Source organism: Falco naumanni, chromosome 7 (assembly GCF_017639655.2).
Source record: "Falco naumanni isolate bFalNau1 chromosome 7, bFalNau1.pat, whole genome shotgun sequence".
NCBI lineage: Eukaryota > Metazoa > Chordata > Aves > Falconiformes > Falconidae > Falco > Falco naumanni.
In genome coordinates, this window is record NC_054060.1 from 43,960,384 (window position 1) to 43,977,367 (window position 16,984).

Genomic DNA, 16,984 nt, shown 5'->3' on the forward strand with positions numbered 1-16,984 from the left:
TAGATACTCAGTCACTAGTCAGTGGAGCATAAGGAGTGATTTGGCTCAAGTAAAATTAAATGCTGACTGGTTGGTCAGCTGGGTAGCCCTGCAGGTTCAATTGACTGCATTGATTAGAACACTGTTGATTAAAGTATAGGTGTTAATGTATCTAACGCACATGTCAACAGCTGCACTGACATGTCTTAATCTCAAACTGAATCCAGCCCCTGCTCTACATGACCTTGGTAGTGGCAAATATTTTTTTCTACATAGTTTTGAGGTAGCTATCTTTTCTTCTGAAAGTTACTGTCATATTAACTTGAATCAGTCCTGGATTAGCTGTTGCTGAAGACCACTTGAAAATAACAATTACTGCAGAAAGCAGTGTTATGTTTATTGTGCTTTGTTATATATTTTCCAGTAACTGTGATGCAGAGCTTGCTTTCATTATTCTTTTGTTTCTAGTTGATAATCAAGATGCCTTGTAAATTACTTCTGTGGTTTGTTTTCTGCATGCAAAGATAGTATTTCTCTTCATGCTTTTTCCGAGAGTAGTTTATAATCTTGGTTCTAAATTGGTTTAATAATATGGAGATATAAATATTTTGGAACTATGTAGCATATTCTCAGGGAATGATCTTGTACACTGAAACATGCTGCTTTTCATCTCTGCTTGGACTATGTAAGCCCATCACTTTATCCTTCTGGTGAGAAGTACCTATGTAGTCAGGGAGTTAGTAAACTGGCATGTGGAAAAGACAAGTTGTGTTTAACTGGTTTACACAATGTCTTTGCACTGCTTGATACTTCAGTAAAATGTGGTTTACTTTAATTGTAAACAACTGATTCTACGCTTTTTTTTTTAATTACTGGAGGAAGTGAACTAAAATTCAAACTTCTGATCATAAAAGTTATAGGTATGAGTAATAAGAACTGTTTTCCTGCATCCTAGATATGTTTTGGATGTTTGGGTAGTCCTGTGATATATGTGCCATTAACTACTCAGTTTCGCTATGCTTACCTTACGGTATATAGGCATTTGTTATACAAAAGCTGGGAAAATTCTGAGTTTCAGGGTTGCAGGTAGAAGGATCTGAGACCCTTTTGCTGTCTTAATGCTTTTTACTTTTATAGGTGACTGCTCTACTTGTAAGAAATTGTTCATCTAAAGCATTATTTATTTCAGCATACATATTTTTGTAGCTGTTTTTTAAAATATTCTCATTTAGGGTAGTCAGCATTTTTTTTTTATTATTCTGTGCTTGCAAAGGAAATCCGGTTTTTAATAGAGCACAGTGCAGAGTGAAGCCAGAGGAAAACAACTGAGCATTGATAGGTCCAGATATCCTCTTCGGCACTGTGCCCGCCTTTATAATCCCTGCTCCTCACTGAATGTTGTCATGTCCTTAAACTCTTGATGTTACATACTGTGAGTTACTTCTGTTTTCTTTTGTCATAGTTACTGTAGGTCATTGTATATTATGTTTCTTTAAAAACTAATTGCTGGATATCAAAGCAGGATGCAGCCAGGCAGGGCAAGCAGGCAGCACTTTGGATCAGGCAGAAATCAGCTTCAAAGCATCTACACATGTTGCTGCTGCTGGGGGAATTGTTAGTGAAGGATCTGGGTGGAGGAACAGCAAAACATGACTGAAGAGTCTGCAGCTTGTTGTGAGTCTAAATTGTTGGTCACCTGGAGAAGAGCAGGGAGCAGACATACAGCTGAGCCTCAGACCTAAGGGAAAGAGATTTTACTAGAGACTGCAGGGACAGTAAGTCAAGAGACACTGAAAAATTGCTGGGCTGGGACCAAACCTGAAGTTAAGAACCAGCCTGTGAGTACTAATCTAAACAGTGGGTTGGAAGGAGGCTTATTTAAAAACTTTTATATCTGTGCTTTAACAGTTTTTGCTGAACTTTAAGAAGTTCAATTTGCTTGTTAGTGCTCTAATGAGACCCAGCTTTGGACTTCACAGTATTGCAGACAGTCAAAATCCAGTGAAGTGGCTGATACACCAGATGGCTGTGCTGCCATCAAGAGGAACCTGGACAGGCTAGAGGAATGGGCAGGGATGAATTTCATGAACTTCAGAAAGGGGAAATGCAACGTTCTGTATCTGGGGCAAATGGACCTGGACTATCTGCTGGCCTGTTTAAAAGTTTTGTGAGGTGATTTTAGCATTTTTTCCCTAATCACATATGATCTGACATAAGTACCATTATGTGTAGTGTAGGTGAGCCAACAGAAATACAGTGTGTTCAGACCTGCTTCAGGTATGTGCTGTGGTGTTTTCCAGTAATGCACAGGTTTAGTAATTGTGAACATGGATCAACAGCTGGAGTTTTCAGAAAAGTATTCATTGAGCTACAATTGGTCAGCTGCCTTAAAGATTCGTTGCTTAATCAGTGCATATGGTTGCACTGTGTATGCAAGGAAAACTATGTATAATTTTATGAAACACTTTTCTACCTGGACTGCATAATTTCTGTCATTTAAACCTTTTAAGTGCTTCATATGCAGTAGTTGTCTTCATGCAATCCCATTCAATTTGCTGTATGACACTTACTGATGTGTGTACAGATGCTCTTTGTCTTATGTCATAAAGACCTGCAACTGCAGTGTTGCAAAAAGATCCTGCATTCGTTTTCTTCTTAAAAATAATGTAATTTTTCTGTTTATACATGCTTGTAATTAAGCAAATAAATTAATATAATGAGAAGTATAACATAGACATTGGAGATTTCTGATAGTTTGCAGCTGCTGATGGTGAAAGTTTAGTTATTTTATTTGCCCAGAATGACTTGTTGAACATCTTCAGAGCTCTTTTAAAAATTAGTTCAGTTAAAAGTTGAGTGCAAAAATACTCAGGGTAGAGCCTTATGATCCTTAAATAAAGATAATTCATGGCCAATTCAAACACATTCAAGTGTCATTCGCTTCCTGTAAATTTTACTATGTATTTAGAAAAATAACCACATTTTGCCTGCAACTTTGTAAAATAATTAAAAAGTTGATTTAGTGAAGATCCATAAGAACAGAAAGAGGTTAGCTGGAGAATTAATAGAAACAGGATATGTCATGAATATAGTGTATTGTATATATATCAGAAGAAAGGAAGGAAGGAATTCAAATAACATCTTTTAAATGTTATCTGCGTTGAATGGCAACAACAGCATTTTTAAAAACACTATTTTAAAAATTGCTGTTTGTTTAATGTTTTTTAGGTTTCTGAACCTCTTAAATTACTTCTGAAAGTAGGACCCTAGCCTTTCTGAAGATGCCACCCTTTGGTATTTCTGGGATGCTTAATCTTAATCACACCTAGGAGGAAATGTATATACCATGATAGTGCATACAGGCCTCAGCTGGAAATTCGCCAGCCTATGCCAGTTGCTGTATCAGTACAGAAAGGAGACAGGTTTTCCTTCAAAAAATAAACTGATCTGGAATAAAACCCAGACATTTGTTTTCTGTTAGCAAGTTTCCAGAAACTTTGAGTTTTATGATATCTATGTTGTCCACATTCTTGTGGAAACTTTTGCTGCCTAATTTTTGAGCAGTAAGAGATAGAAAGTGTCCGAAGTACTGGTTTTGTCTGTTTCATTTAATTACAAGTTGCATGCCCAACAATTACTAACTATTGCTTCCTCTTCTAAACTAGTTGTGGAGAGTAACTATTAAATAGCAGCCACTTTCAAACTAACGCTAGTAGTACTGATGTCTGAATAGTAAATGAAATTGATAAATTGGTGTTCCTGTGGGAAAGAAAATATGTTATTAATCTTAAAACACCAAAACACAAAATTGGTAAGTAATCTGAGTTTTGATGTGTGCAAAACGCATCTTGCATAATTTTGTCTCAAAGTTTCAGTATACGTGGTTATGACCTTGATGAACAAACTTTTTTCTTTTATTAGTTACAGAGGTTACGACTGTCGAAGCAATTTATTTTACACTCAGACGGGTGAAATTGTATACCATGTCGCAGCGGTGGGAGTGGTGTACAATCGACAGCAGAACACGCAGCGCTTTTATCTAGGTCATGATGATGACATTCTTTGCCTTGCTATTCATCCCTTAAAGGACTATGTGGCAACAGGCCAGGTAGGATGCGTGTTTATCGACAATAAGAATTTGAAGTTGTTACTACCGTATTTAGAAAAGCCAATTTTGGAGGAAGAAAGTCCAGTCTACATTTATTCAGGTGGAGGACTGCATTTCTGTTGCAGATGGAATCATGTTAAAAAACTGCAATATAAGCTTTTTTTTCCCAGTTCGTTATATTAATTCTGATAAGAGACTGTAGTTGATAGGTGGCGGGGTTTTAATCTCTTTTTAAGAATAGGTTGATATTTTTTATTCGGTACTGTGTTGCTGCTTCATGATAACAAGTAGAAGAAATGTGAAATTAAAATGTTTTGGGTTTTTTTTAGCTTAGTTGTGAAGTTAGCTATGTTATAGTTACTTTCTTGTGTTAGAAGTTAGCAGTTATTACATTCTGGTGTTTCAGTTTCATGCATTACATTTTTTGTTATCGCCTATAATCAAATTATTTAACTATTTGTATATGTATACAGGTACGTATGTTGCTAAAGTATTTATGATAGTTCATTGTAACTTTTGCCAGACAGTAATTTCAGGTAATTTTTTTTTCACTCAATTTTTTGGACAAACATCTCTTACAATAAATGTTTATACAGCAGGACTTGAAGGTTTTGAATTGATCTTTCAGGGTTTTAAAATTATAAGTATCATTGTGTTTTTTATTATATAATAAATTGGAGAACATATGAACTGAATTTTTTTTATAGAAATAAACTTTTGCTTATAATGCCCTTTATTTGTGTAAAAATGTTTGAGATTAACATAATTTTGCAGGCGAGTTCAGCAATTAAAGCCCTAAATGTGAGAATTGATTCTATTTAATTTTGGAGTAGTAAAAACTATGAATAAAAATGTGCCTGGATTTACTATATTTTAAAATACCTTATGCTATCAACAAAAAGATATATTTCATTATATCCTATTTTATGTATGCACGTTATATATTGTTGTGTGCTACGTTACCAGCAGAAATTAGATAATGCAGTCATCAAATTCCCCACGCAACACTAGTTCAGGTTTTCCTGATAGTGGATGTTATGAAAAGCTTTCCAAATACCATATACTAAGTTTATAGCAAACCCAGAAATAGATCCTAGTTTTCTTGAGTTCTTCCCCTGGTCTTAAGCACAGGCGAGTGCTCTTCTGGTTTTGCGGCCCTCTTCTGTGTACTGAGGTGCAAAACCTTTGGAATAGCAAATAATCTTGTAAATGCTGACTAATAATGCTTGTACAGAGTTGAAAAGAATAAGTTGTATTCCATTTCTTACCAAGTTCTATTTACCTGCGTTGGTGCCATTCTAGTGGAGAATAGTCCACAGGTATCAATGCATTAGAATGTGACCTGTAGGCACTTGTAATGACACCAGAAAGGAACAGAAGTCACTTGGATTTCTCAAACACAGAGTAGCTTACATACTAGCAATAAAAATAACTTTTTGTGTTTTTAGACAAGGAATGATTGATAGGGAATTGATGGAATAAATATGCCACAGTGAGATCAGTGAAGGGCTTCCGCCCATGCTGTTCCCCGCCCCCCCCCCCCCCTTCCCCAAGAGGACTCTAGTTATTGTAATTAATGTGCCTAAGTTCCTTGGAGGGAAGAAAGAGCTGCTTTACAAATACCACTCCCCAGCTAGGAGAAGGAATCATACTGCTAGCCAGACAGAAGTAATACTACATTTTATATACTAAGTTTTATAACTGTAATTTTTTTCAAATACTTTAAAAAGTAATTTTCAATATTATACTTTTAAATAACTGTGTGAAGTAACTGAGAAATGGAAAAAAATGGTTATAAATGTGTATACTTTCAGGTTGGTCGTGATTCTTCAATACACATTTGGGATACAGAAACAATAAAACCACTCTCAGTATTAAAGGGCTATCACCAGTACGGTGTTTGTGCTGTTGATTTTTCAGGTAATAAGTATTTATTTATTTATTTATTTATTTATAATTTTCCTTTTCTGTGTGAAAGTACAAGCTAATCAGTTCTAATGAGCAATTTGGAATTCCTTTACACTGAAGATTTTTTTTATTAGAGATACTCTGCAGTGCTCAGTTTCAAATGAGAGAGTCTGTCTTAAAGTGATCGTTCATTAAAAAGAGCTCCTGTGGACTCTTGCACATCAGGAAACGCAAGAACAGATTCTGTACCGTTTTATAGCTGAGCTGATCACTTTTCAATTTCTTTTGGCTCTGTGAGGCAGGTGCACAGATCTTGAGTGCGATGTCTACCGTTTAAGCAAATTTTTGTGCAAGTTGATCATGTGTGCACTTTTTTAAATTAAATTCTGCAAGCCAATTGGGTAGCACACCAATAAATTCAGGAAGTTCAGTTACAGAGTTCTGGGAAGCAACCTAGCCTCTCTCTTCACCTTACATGAAAATAAGAGACGGTCAGTTAAATCTTTTGAAATATTTACATCCCATACATTGAATTCCTGTACCAGTATTAAATTTCCTCTTCTCCAATGGCTTCTATTCATTCTTGAACGTATTAAATAGGATCTCTAACCTCGCAGTGAAAATGTGTGATCACAAAGATGAGTAGTTTGGGGTCTTTGATGCTTCTTACCTTTATTTGGTTCTCCTTTTCCAAGATGGGAAATAGATGTCACACTATTACTAAGTGTAAGGATATCTCGTAAACATCATGGTATTGCTTCAATGCTTTCCTGTTTAGAAATTAACAGGGGCTTTCAGAGTGAACAGAAAATTCTCACAGTACAATCTGTGATGAAGGTTTTTGTGCAACTATGTCAGCAACTAGCTGAACAAAGGATTTGATACAAACACAGAGGATTGAAGTGCAGTTTTTAGACAGGGTAACATGATGTCCTAAACTCCATTCAACTGATCACTCAACTTTAAGACCAAACGATTGACAGACATGCCTCTAAGCACATCATACAAATATTTACCTCTTTGTACATTCTTCTTATAATATTTGTGAAGTTATAATATTCTTTAATATGGTTTCTTATTACTGCAACATAATGTTATCTATCTACTCTCTTAATCATAAATTTATTTTTCTAGCGGATGGGAAACGATTGGCTTCTGTTGGAATAGATGACAATCACACTATTGTACTGTGGGATTGGAAGAAAGGAGAAAAGCTTTCAGCAGTAAGGTAGGAATTTAACTTTGCTTTAGAATTTCACCTAAATGTGCTTTCAAATGACAGTAAGTAAAGTGTATTCATTAAAGAATAATAGTTCTCTAAAAATTAGCTATTTGTATCACATAAGTAATACAGGTGATAACAGCACAGCCTTAAAACTTTCTTTGGAAGAAAAAACAGGCTCTGATCGTGTCAACAAAGATTATTACAGTGACAGCTCAACTGGTGAAGAAAGGAGACATAGAATATGAGGTTTTTACATTTATTTGATGTGGTCAGGAGTAATTTCTTTAAAACTCACTCCATGTGCTTCTGTTGGCCCTTCCAGAGATGGTGATATATGCTCTGCTTTTTACATCCTTTTCATCAGAGGTCACATCTTTCTTGGGATTGTAGTTTGCAGTGATTTTGCTCAGTTCTCTTTTCTTCAGGGTTCTTTCCTTTTCCTTTCTGAGTCCTGTGCAGCCTGATCTAACTCTGAAGTTATCTCTGCTTTGAACAGCAAGTTGGACTAAATGACTTCCAAAAGTTAAATATTTTGGGTGTTTCTTTGACTCTGTGCAGATTAATTCGTATATGTTTATTACATAGAGTTTTAATCCACAGGATAGAATCTTATTTGTAATGTTGAATAATGTTTTTGACTTGTTTTTTCTAAGGAACTATTGCTTTAAATAGAGCAGTAATGTGAGTTGGTTTTCCTCCAATCTGCCTGGATTCAGTATGTATACTCTAAATATTGTTCTAGGTAGGTTTGAAAGGGATTTTTTTATTCTCTGCAGGTAAAATTTTAAAAGTAGCAACTTCTTTTTTATCCCTTAAGTTCATTGTTGCTCTTCAATGACATTGATTCTAATTTTCTTTTTAAACACACTTTGAGTTTCTTACTCACTGAGGAATGAAAATCCTGAATAGGTGATGTAGATAACTGGGAAAGGAGTACTCTTCTTTATTTGTCAGAAGCCCTGTTAGCTTGGCTTCTCTGAAGGTAATGGTTTGGACCTTTCATTTGTCTGCTTTTTATGTGATTTCCCCTCCCCCCCTTTTTTTTTGGTTTGAGTGTTGCGCCCCCTCCCCCCTTTTTAAATTCCTTTACTCTCTGAACCCACCAATCTCACTTAATTCTTTTTTTGAATCAAACTTTAACCAGTTTATACTGGATTAAGTTTCCGGAGTGTTTTTCCTCCTACCTACTCAAAGGAATTGAACAGAATTTTTGAGAGCAGCATCTATACTTTGAAGATGACATTGTGAGTTTGGAAAGAAAGTGGTTCATGCTTTTACTACTATTTCATTCGGTGGTCTGAAAATGATGGAAGGCAAAAGATTATTGCCACTGTTGGACAGGGAGCAAAAATTAGGCATTAGAGGCTCTTTTGTATTTTAAAGAAAAAAAACCTGCTGTTAAGCATTTCTTTCCTTGCATAGGTAGCAAACAGTTGAAAGCTCTTTTTCAAACTGTAGGACTGAGGAAAAGCATTGGTTTTATAGAAGCATAGTAAGAAATCTAAAACTTACAACAAGTTTTAATGGTTTTGGAAACAACTGAAATTTTCTATTTAAAATGGATGTAGCAGCATATATTTTAATCCAACAAGAAAAACTGAAAAATTAATTAAAGGTGGATAAGAATAGAAATTTATTTTCAAAACAAGAGACTTTCAAACAAGATTTACAACTTTACACCTGTAAGTTTAATTATGAGCTGTCAGAGGTCTAAATGGCATATACTAACCTGAATGGAAATACATATTATTATGCAAATAAAATGCCACCTAGTGGATTGCTGAAGTAGCATAATCACTTGCCTACTTTGGAAACTGAAGGGTAATGAAATAGAAAGTAGAACCGGACTCAGTAAGTTGGTTCATCGACTTTCTTCCTCTTCTTAATAAATTATTGTTAAAGATTTGGAAGTAAATGTTAACAAAATAGAGGAGGTTTACATTAACAAAAAACCTTCAAACCATAACATATTTTAAAATATGAATAGTTATATTTTTATTTAAAATATTTTGCTTTGCATTTCAGAGGAAGCAAAGATAAAATTTTTGTGGTTAAGATTAATCCTTATATGCCTGATAAATTGATTACAGTTGGAATTAAACACATGAAATTCTGGCGTAGAGCAGGTAAGGAAACTTTTTCTGTTATTTATACTATAAGAGAAGCAGTATTTATACTTTGTTTCATGCATTAAAGGCAAATGTTTTTTCTAGATGTCTCTTAAGTTAGCTTGCCCTAGTAGAAATAACGTTAATTGGCATTATGGCAGTAGTGGGAATTCTTTTTCAGATCAATTTTCCATGGAGCTAGAGCTACATAGGTAGAAAGGACTCTGGGTTTCCTACTGGTTTTATATCTAATAATAATATAGCACATCTGAAAATGTTAGAGCTGCTCTAAAATCATAGAATGGTTTTTGGAAGAAGGACCTTCAGAACATGTATGTTATAAAGAGGCACAGATGTAAATAAACTTAAGATTATAAAAATCCACATACAAAAAATTCAGAGAAAGTACTGGAAGAGGATACATGTGCCATTTGAGACATGTTTGTTTAGATAACTCTGCTGAACTTGACAATTAAAGCCCAAGATAAAGCAGCTTGCTTTATCTGCTTGAAAAATTTTGAAGAAAAATCTATTCCCTGAGGAGTGTGAACTTCATTGTTTCAAAGCTCAAAACATATGTAAAGATATATGGCCACAGAACACTAGCTTATCTGCTAAGAAAGTTCTAATTATTCGTGCAGAATTTATGCACATCGACTCACATGAGTCCCTGGTAAAGATTGATTGTGGAGAGAAAAGTCTGTGATGAAAAAATGACACTAGTTTTCTCAGTTCTGGCTCCAACAGAAAGTAACCAAGTTTGCCTGAGAGCAAGCTGTCAAAGTCTATATAAATTATTAATTTTAATATTTAAGCTTGCTATCTATAGAAAGAACAAAGTGCGTTGGAGTATTTACTGAACAAATTACTATAAAATCTTTAGAAAGAAATCTTAACTATGATAAAAGCCTGGAGATGGTGATTTTGATTAAAATGAAATTGTTTAAAATGCTTCTTTTCTCTCTGGCGTTGCTCAGTCAGCAGGAATCAAATTTCTCTAATGCTACAGCCCATCTGTGTGAAACCGCCATGGCACACTGGGCAAGGCAGTCACCATCAACCACACTTAGCAGTATTAGTGTGAGGAGCAGAGTATCAGTGCACTTTAACAAATGTCAAGGCTCTGAATTCTGTGCTAGAGCAGGTGCACTTGATGTGAGAAGTGACACCAAAGTATATGCTTTGGACTGAATTTCCATCAGTGCCAAGTGATGGCATAGTGGTTCAGAGACATTGCCTCTCTAAGCGTGAGAACAGTATGATGTGTCAGGTCCTGAGGACCTTCTCTGTTTCTCTGAGTATGAAGTTTCTTGGAGGGTCATAAAAATATAAATCTGACTTTCTAGCCAGAAGTTACTATACTTCATACCTGCCAAGTGATTTTAGATATAGTATTTCAAAGAATTTTAAAATTTACGCAGCTGTAACATTTCTATCATCTAGAGGCCAATACAGAAAACCTCTAAAAATAAAATCAGAAATTCTCTCACTGAAGGCATATCATGAAAAGGGTGGGATGTCAAGATTTAAGCTTCTTTTTTTCAAGTTAATTTCATTAGGAATTTCTATGAACTTTGTGGTAGATGTTAAGCTTTTTGTTTAGATGTGAGTTTACAAATGCACTTTCTCTTTGTGTGTCTGTGTGGGTATATGTACATATTCAAGTAGTGAGTTAAAAGTAAGGTTTTTTTCTTGAAAGATGCCAAATGGTAGAAAAAATTTTGTTTTGTGAGAACTCTTCTCAGGTTCAATTTTTTGGGGAGCACCGGTGAACTAGAAGAAAAGGACTTGTTACTCTGGGTAAGGTTGTAGTTTTTGGACAATAATTCCAAGCAAACATCTGATGGCTTATTTTTTGTTTGAACCAGGAGGAGGACTAATTGGGAGAAAGGGCTGCATAGGTGCATTGGGAAGAACCGATACAATGATGTGTGCAGTATATGGCTGGACTGAAGAGATGGCATTCTCTGGAACTTCCACCGGGGATGTGTGTATTTGGAGAGATGTGTTTCTCATAAAAACTGTCAAAGCACATGATGGTCCTGTGTTCAGCATGCACGCATTGGAAAAAGTAAATAAACTGCTCATTTATTTTTTTTTTTGATGTCTGGACAAAAAAGTCTGTGAATTTAGACCTTTCCCAAATTCAGGAATCCATGGCTTTATTTCCATTACAGAAGAGCCTTGTGAGGTCCAGATTCAAAATAGTGTTTTATGCATGTCTCTAATTCTTGTTATGTAGCGTACTGTTTCTCTAACCCTTGTGGTCCAGCAACATCTTATTCAGTAATTTTCATGACCTTTTACTAAAGTAACAATAGTAACTTATGATAAGTAGAAGTACTTTCTGATTTAAGCATCCAGAAGTTTAATGCAGTATGTGAGCTTGTGAGAGAGGAAGATCATACGCTTACTATTTTGTGCTGTAATTACCATCTACTAGTAGAACATTCAGTCTGTAGATCAGCAAGTGCTCTTTCCTGATTGTCAGCTTATGTCAGTGAGTGTTCCAGTTAGATCACTTGTATGTTTGAAGTGATGTGTATATTTATGGTTTGCTAGGTTAAACCCAGTTACTCTACCTTTTAGTATTTGAGTTTCAGTATAGTAGCTTTGGACAAAGCATATGTTATTTATACTGCAAGAACTAATTACTCCAAAAGAAAGTATTAATTATTTGGTATTAAGTATACCTGTTGCTTCATTAAATAGTTGTAAATAATTTTTGAAGACAGAATGGCACAAATATGCATATATTTGAACAATTTTTGTGAGTGGTCTAAGTCTGGTTTGGAGTAATGAGGTGAAATGCCAAAGGGTTATTGAGGCTAAATACAAAGATAAACAGTTCAGTATGTGAATTAATTTTTTCTAATGTGGTAGAAGCGTATTGGTTAGAACCTTTAAATCCAGCACGTGTACATGGACTGTACAGAACTGTGCTGCCTTCATCAGGAGGAGAATTCAGTCACGTTGTTGCTCCTGATCTTTTCATTCATAACATCTGTTGTTCTGTGTATTACAGTGTGTTGTATATAATCAGTTTTCAGTATTGGCAGGAATCACTGGAAAATTAAGGAAAGATAATTGATTATAACTTGTGATATTTATTTTTTTATTTATTTCTCCAGGGATTTGTCACTGGGGGAAAGGATGGGGTAGTAGCTCTCTGGGATGATACCTTTGAACGTTGTCTCAAAACCTATGCCATCAAAAGGGCTGCTTTGGCCCCGGGATCTAAAGGTAACACAGACTTGATGCTATTTTTTTATTCTATTTAAAATACTTTATTTAAACAACTCTTTCTCTGGAATTGCTTCCCCAACAGCAGAAAATCCACAATTGACATAATGAATACTAAAAATGATTTTTTTGTTTCGGAGAAAGAAGGGGAATTTAGAATTGTGGTCAGTTTTGTAAGATATTAGTACATTTTATGACTTAATTTTCTGTAAATGTGTATGTCTTTAGAAATTTAAGAAGATTTTCATTCCTATTATTTCTACTTCTATTTATTCTTGATCTTACAGTTTTCCCTATCTGATAATTCTGGATAGCCTTTTCTTCACCCCCCTCCCCCATTACATTTGGTGTGTTCTAACGTATATGGCTTGATTTTTCAAAAATCATAAATGGAAACTCATACTGTTTAACAAAAAAACTGGGTTTGAAGGTGCCATAAATGGTAGTAATATGTTTCTATAGTTGATACTTCACATGTGCATTTTTTCACTAAGATTGCCAATGAGTCAGGCTGATTAAACTTCAAAGACAGTTCGTTGAGAAGAAAGGTTAGTGTCAGTTGGTAATCATTAAATACACCCAGATGGATCCAAACATGTAAGTTCTTCCATGCAGGAGTATGTTTTTACATGTTTACTACTGAGTATCTTTTTCTACAGTGAGACGTAATGTGCATATATGTGAAAAATCCTCTTTAAGACATATTTGAGAATCTTCTGTCGTCTAACATTTTAATGTTCTAGGTCTCCTTTTGGAAGATAATCCTTCTATACGTGCCATATCTTTAGGACATGGTCATATTTTAGTGGGCACAAAGAATGGTGAAATACTGGAGGTGGATAAAAGTGGACCAATAACTCTGCTGGTTCAGGTACATGTTAAATATCAATCAAATATTCCATACCACAAACACTTGTATTTTTCAAGTAAAGACTGTTGTGAAATAACAAGCATTTAAATTACTATTGAAGTTAGTGAGTTACTGTCACTTCATAGAAAAAATCTTTTTTTTTTTTTTTCTAGGCTAGATCATTATGACTCCTCAATGAGAAAAACAGATCACAGAATTTCATGTACTAATTTGTTCAATAAATTTATCCTTTCAAACAGGCCAAGATCATATTTGTTTGGGTTTTTTTTTTAAAAAAAGCATGTGAAACAGTGGATTCTCCACCAAATTTCTTATTAACTTTTTCTGAGTACTAATTACTCATTATTTTTAAAAGTTGCCTCCTTGAGGGTTTTTTTTAGATTGTCTTTGTAATTATGTAAAAAATATTTCAGTTTCCTTTGCCATACCAAACAGACTGCATTTCTTAAGCCTGACTGCCAAACAGATTTTTTTTACATTCTGTCATCATAGGAATTTCTTTCATACTTAAATAAAAATCTGTTGATCTTTTAAATCACGCTTCTAAGTGGCCACTGCAATATGTAAAGAACAAGATTATTATTAATTTTTAAAAGAATATATTAGAACTTTAAGGTAAAGAAAAAAATCTGCATTACAGAGTCATAGGATAGTTTGGATTGGAAGGAACCTTTAAAGCTCATCTAGTCCGGCCCCCCTGCAATGACCAGAACATCTTCAACTTGACCAGGTTGCTCAGAGCCTTGTCCAACCTGACCCTGAATGTTTCTGGGGATGGGGCATGTACAGCCTCTCATGGGCAACCTGTGCCAATGTTTCACCACATTCATCATAAAAAGTCTTCCTTGTATCTTGTCTAAGTCTACCCTCTTTTAGTTTAAAACCAGTACCCCTTCTTCTATCGCAATAAGCCCTGCTAAAATATTTGTCCCCATCTTATAGGCCCCCTTTATAAGTACTGGAAGACTGCAGTAAAGTCTTCCTGGAGCCTTGTCTTCTCCAGACGGAACAACATCAACTCTCAGTCCTTCCTCATAGCAGAGTTTTTCCATCCCTCTGATCATTTTTGTAGTCCTACTCCCCGCTTGAACAAGTCCGTGTTTTTGCTGTATTGAGGACTCCAGAGCTGGACGCAGTACTCCAGGTGGGGTCCCACCAGGGCAGAGGGGCAGAATCACCTCCCTCAACCTGCTGGCAGTGCTGCTTTTGATGCAGTCCGGGATACAGTTGGCCTTCTGGGCTACAAGTGTACATTGCTGGCTCATGTCCAGCTTTTCATCCACCAGTACCTCCAAGTCCTTCTTGGCAGAGCTGCTCTCAGTCCCTTCATCATCCTAGCCCGTATGGATACTGGGGTTGCCCTAGCCCTGGTGCAGGACCTTGCACTGGGCCTTGTTGAACCTCATGAGGCTCACACAGACCCACTTCTCGAGCTGGTCCAGGTCCCTCTGGATGGCCTCCTGTCCCTCGAGCATGTCAACCACACCACGCAGCTTGGTGTCATCTGCAAACTTGCTGAGGATGCACTTGATCCCAGCATCTATGTCATTGACATAAATGTGTGTGAGGATTATTTCTGAGGCAAAGGTTTTCTATAGTACTAATTACTATAATTTGCACTTCTGCTCTAAGTAGCAGATTGAGGTTTATTCCAAGTTCTATGTTTCTACTCAGGTATTTCTGTATTACGCTCCAAAGATATGCATGTTCTCTGTCCTTTTTTTTTTTTATTACTTCCTTAAATGTATTATTTCATATTTCAGTTTAAAATACAAAGTCATCTGACTCGTGTTTTTTCAGGGTCACATGGAGGGGGAAGTTTGGGGTCTAGCTACTCATCCTCATTTACCTATTTGTGCCACTGTAAGTGATGACAAAACCTTAAGAATATGGGATTTATCTCCTAGCCATTGTATGTTAGCTGTTCGCAAATTGAAGAAGGGTAAGATGCTTAATATGAAAAAATATTTAACTGAATTCAGTTGATATTTGTTAGCATTATGAATCTTTTGAAAGCAAGACTGAATAAATACCTTTCTTTCCTCAAACTATTTTATTGATGCTATGTTCACAAGTTATGTATCCCTTAAGCTAAATAATCTTGTTATGTAATACTGTTCTTAGGATTATTTGTAATTGTAAGATAGTTAAGTCAGTGAATTTATGATAAAAGTTACATAAATCTGCTGTGTTATTGCAAGATTTTTGAACACTGGAGAACTTCAAATCTAGAATTTTTTGGAAGAAATCTTAGATGTTGAATCTCTCTTCTTTGTGAATATTAGAAGAACCTGGAATGTCAAGAAAAGAGAACAGACATAAAATTCTTACTCATTGTATACTATGTAACTGAATTTATTTTGACAGGTGGAAAATCTGTTGTAAGTGACATCATATAAGGAGACTTTTTTAGGATTAGACCGGACTGGCCTTAACAAGCTTTTAATGCTGTATATACTTCACTAGACAAGGGAATAGAATAGGCTTTATCTTTGATCCAAACATTATAGGAAGCTTAGTTGAAGATGATTTGGATTAATAAAGCAAATGTAAGGTCATGAGCTGGCACAAACAGGGATTAAACAACAAAGTTTTAAGTTGGTGAAGTCTGCTCCAGTCTTAAACCTGCTATTTCTTAATATTTTTAAGAGTAGTTTTGGCAAAAAAAGGACTGTGGTGACTTCATTTCCTGATGAGGCACATTTTGAGATGCTTTAGTGATCTTAGAAAACACGTGTGTACTGTACAGAAAGAGCTGGATGCTTCTGCGGACTGCAGTAATGGAAATGAGATAATATTTGGTAATTAAAAAAGACAAGACTCAATGAAGAAAAAAATGTCTGTGTAGCTGAGGAGTAACTGAGGAGCGGAAGGCTCAGGATGTTCTAGCTGATCACAGGATGACAATTACATGTGATAGTGAGGTATTTTTCCCAGGATGTATTGAAGTATTAATGTAATTTACCAGAGTCTAATCAGAATATTTTTCATCTACACTTCTCATCTGCGTTCAGATGAATGAAATAAAACTGGAAGTTGGGTATGGAGAAGGAGGAGCAGCAGGATAATGAATGAGAAGCTAAATAAAGGATTACTATCAAGTTAATCAGAGGAACAAATAACAGGGAAAAATATTTATGCTAATGAAAAATTCTGTCATGGAAACAAATCTATATGAGCTGACCATAAATAAATTTAGATTGGAAATTAAGCTGGTTTTCAAGTGAAACTTGACATATTTATTAAAAGGATTATATGACACAGTGATCGTGATAGCAAATGACTGGATTCTGTGAGTCCAGAAGGTCTTTTCCAGCTGTGTTCTCTTTCCCAGAGGAAATGGTAACAAACAACTGGCACCAGATGCTAAGGAGGGCAAATAAAAAATATACATACAATAGTGATTAATCTGTATTACTAATGTAGAACACTGTCAATTAATATGCAGATAAATCTAATCTAAGATTCTGGGGTTGTGTACTTGTTGATTTTCCAATAGCTTCTGTGTGCTATTGCAGATGTAAAGCTTGAAAATTATCTCG

The 16,984-nt window shown here is 35.4% G+C and overlaps 1 protein-coding gene across 6 annotated transcripts in view; it reads left to right on the forward strand.

Annotated features, from left to right (window-relative positions):
• The window catches only part of EML5 (EMAP like 5), a 113,834-nt gene that overhangs the window by 51,544 nt on the left and 45,306 nt on the right, over window positions 1-16,984 (forward strand). For all 6 annotated transcript variants that reach the window (XR_005828802.1, XR_005828801.1, XM_040600083.1 and 3 more), the window contains exons 14-21: window positions 3,901-4,087; window positions 5,902-6,007; window positions 7,130-7,223; window positions 9,246-9,346; window positions 11,197-11,399; window positions 12,460-12,571; window positions 13,315-13,442; window positions 15,243-15,384. Coding sequence is in view for 4 of the 6 variants with exons in the window: in XM_040600083.1 (XP_040456017.1) it covers window positions 3,901-4,087; window positions 5,902-6,007; window positions 7,130-7,223; window positions 9,246-9,346; window positions 11,197-11,399; window positions 12,460-12,571; window positions 13,315-13,442; window positions 15,243-15,384 (1,073 nt within the window). In the remaining 2 variants the exon portion in view is untranslated. The remainder of the gene's footprint in view (window positions 1-3,900; window positions 4,088-5,901; window positions 6,008-7,129; window positions 7,224-9,245; window positions 9,347-11,196; window positions 11,400-12,459; window positions 12,572-13,314; window positions 13,443-15,242; window positions 15,385-16,984) is intronic.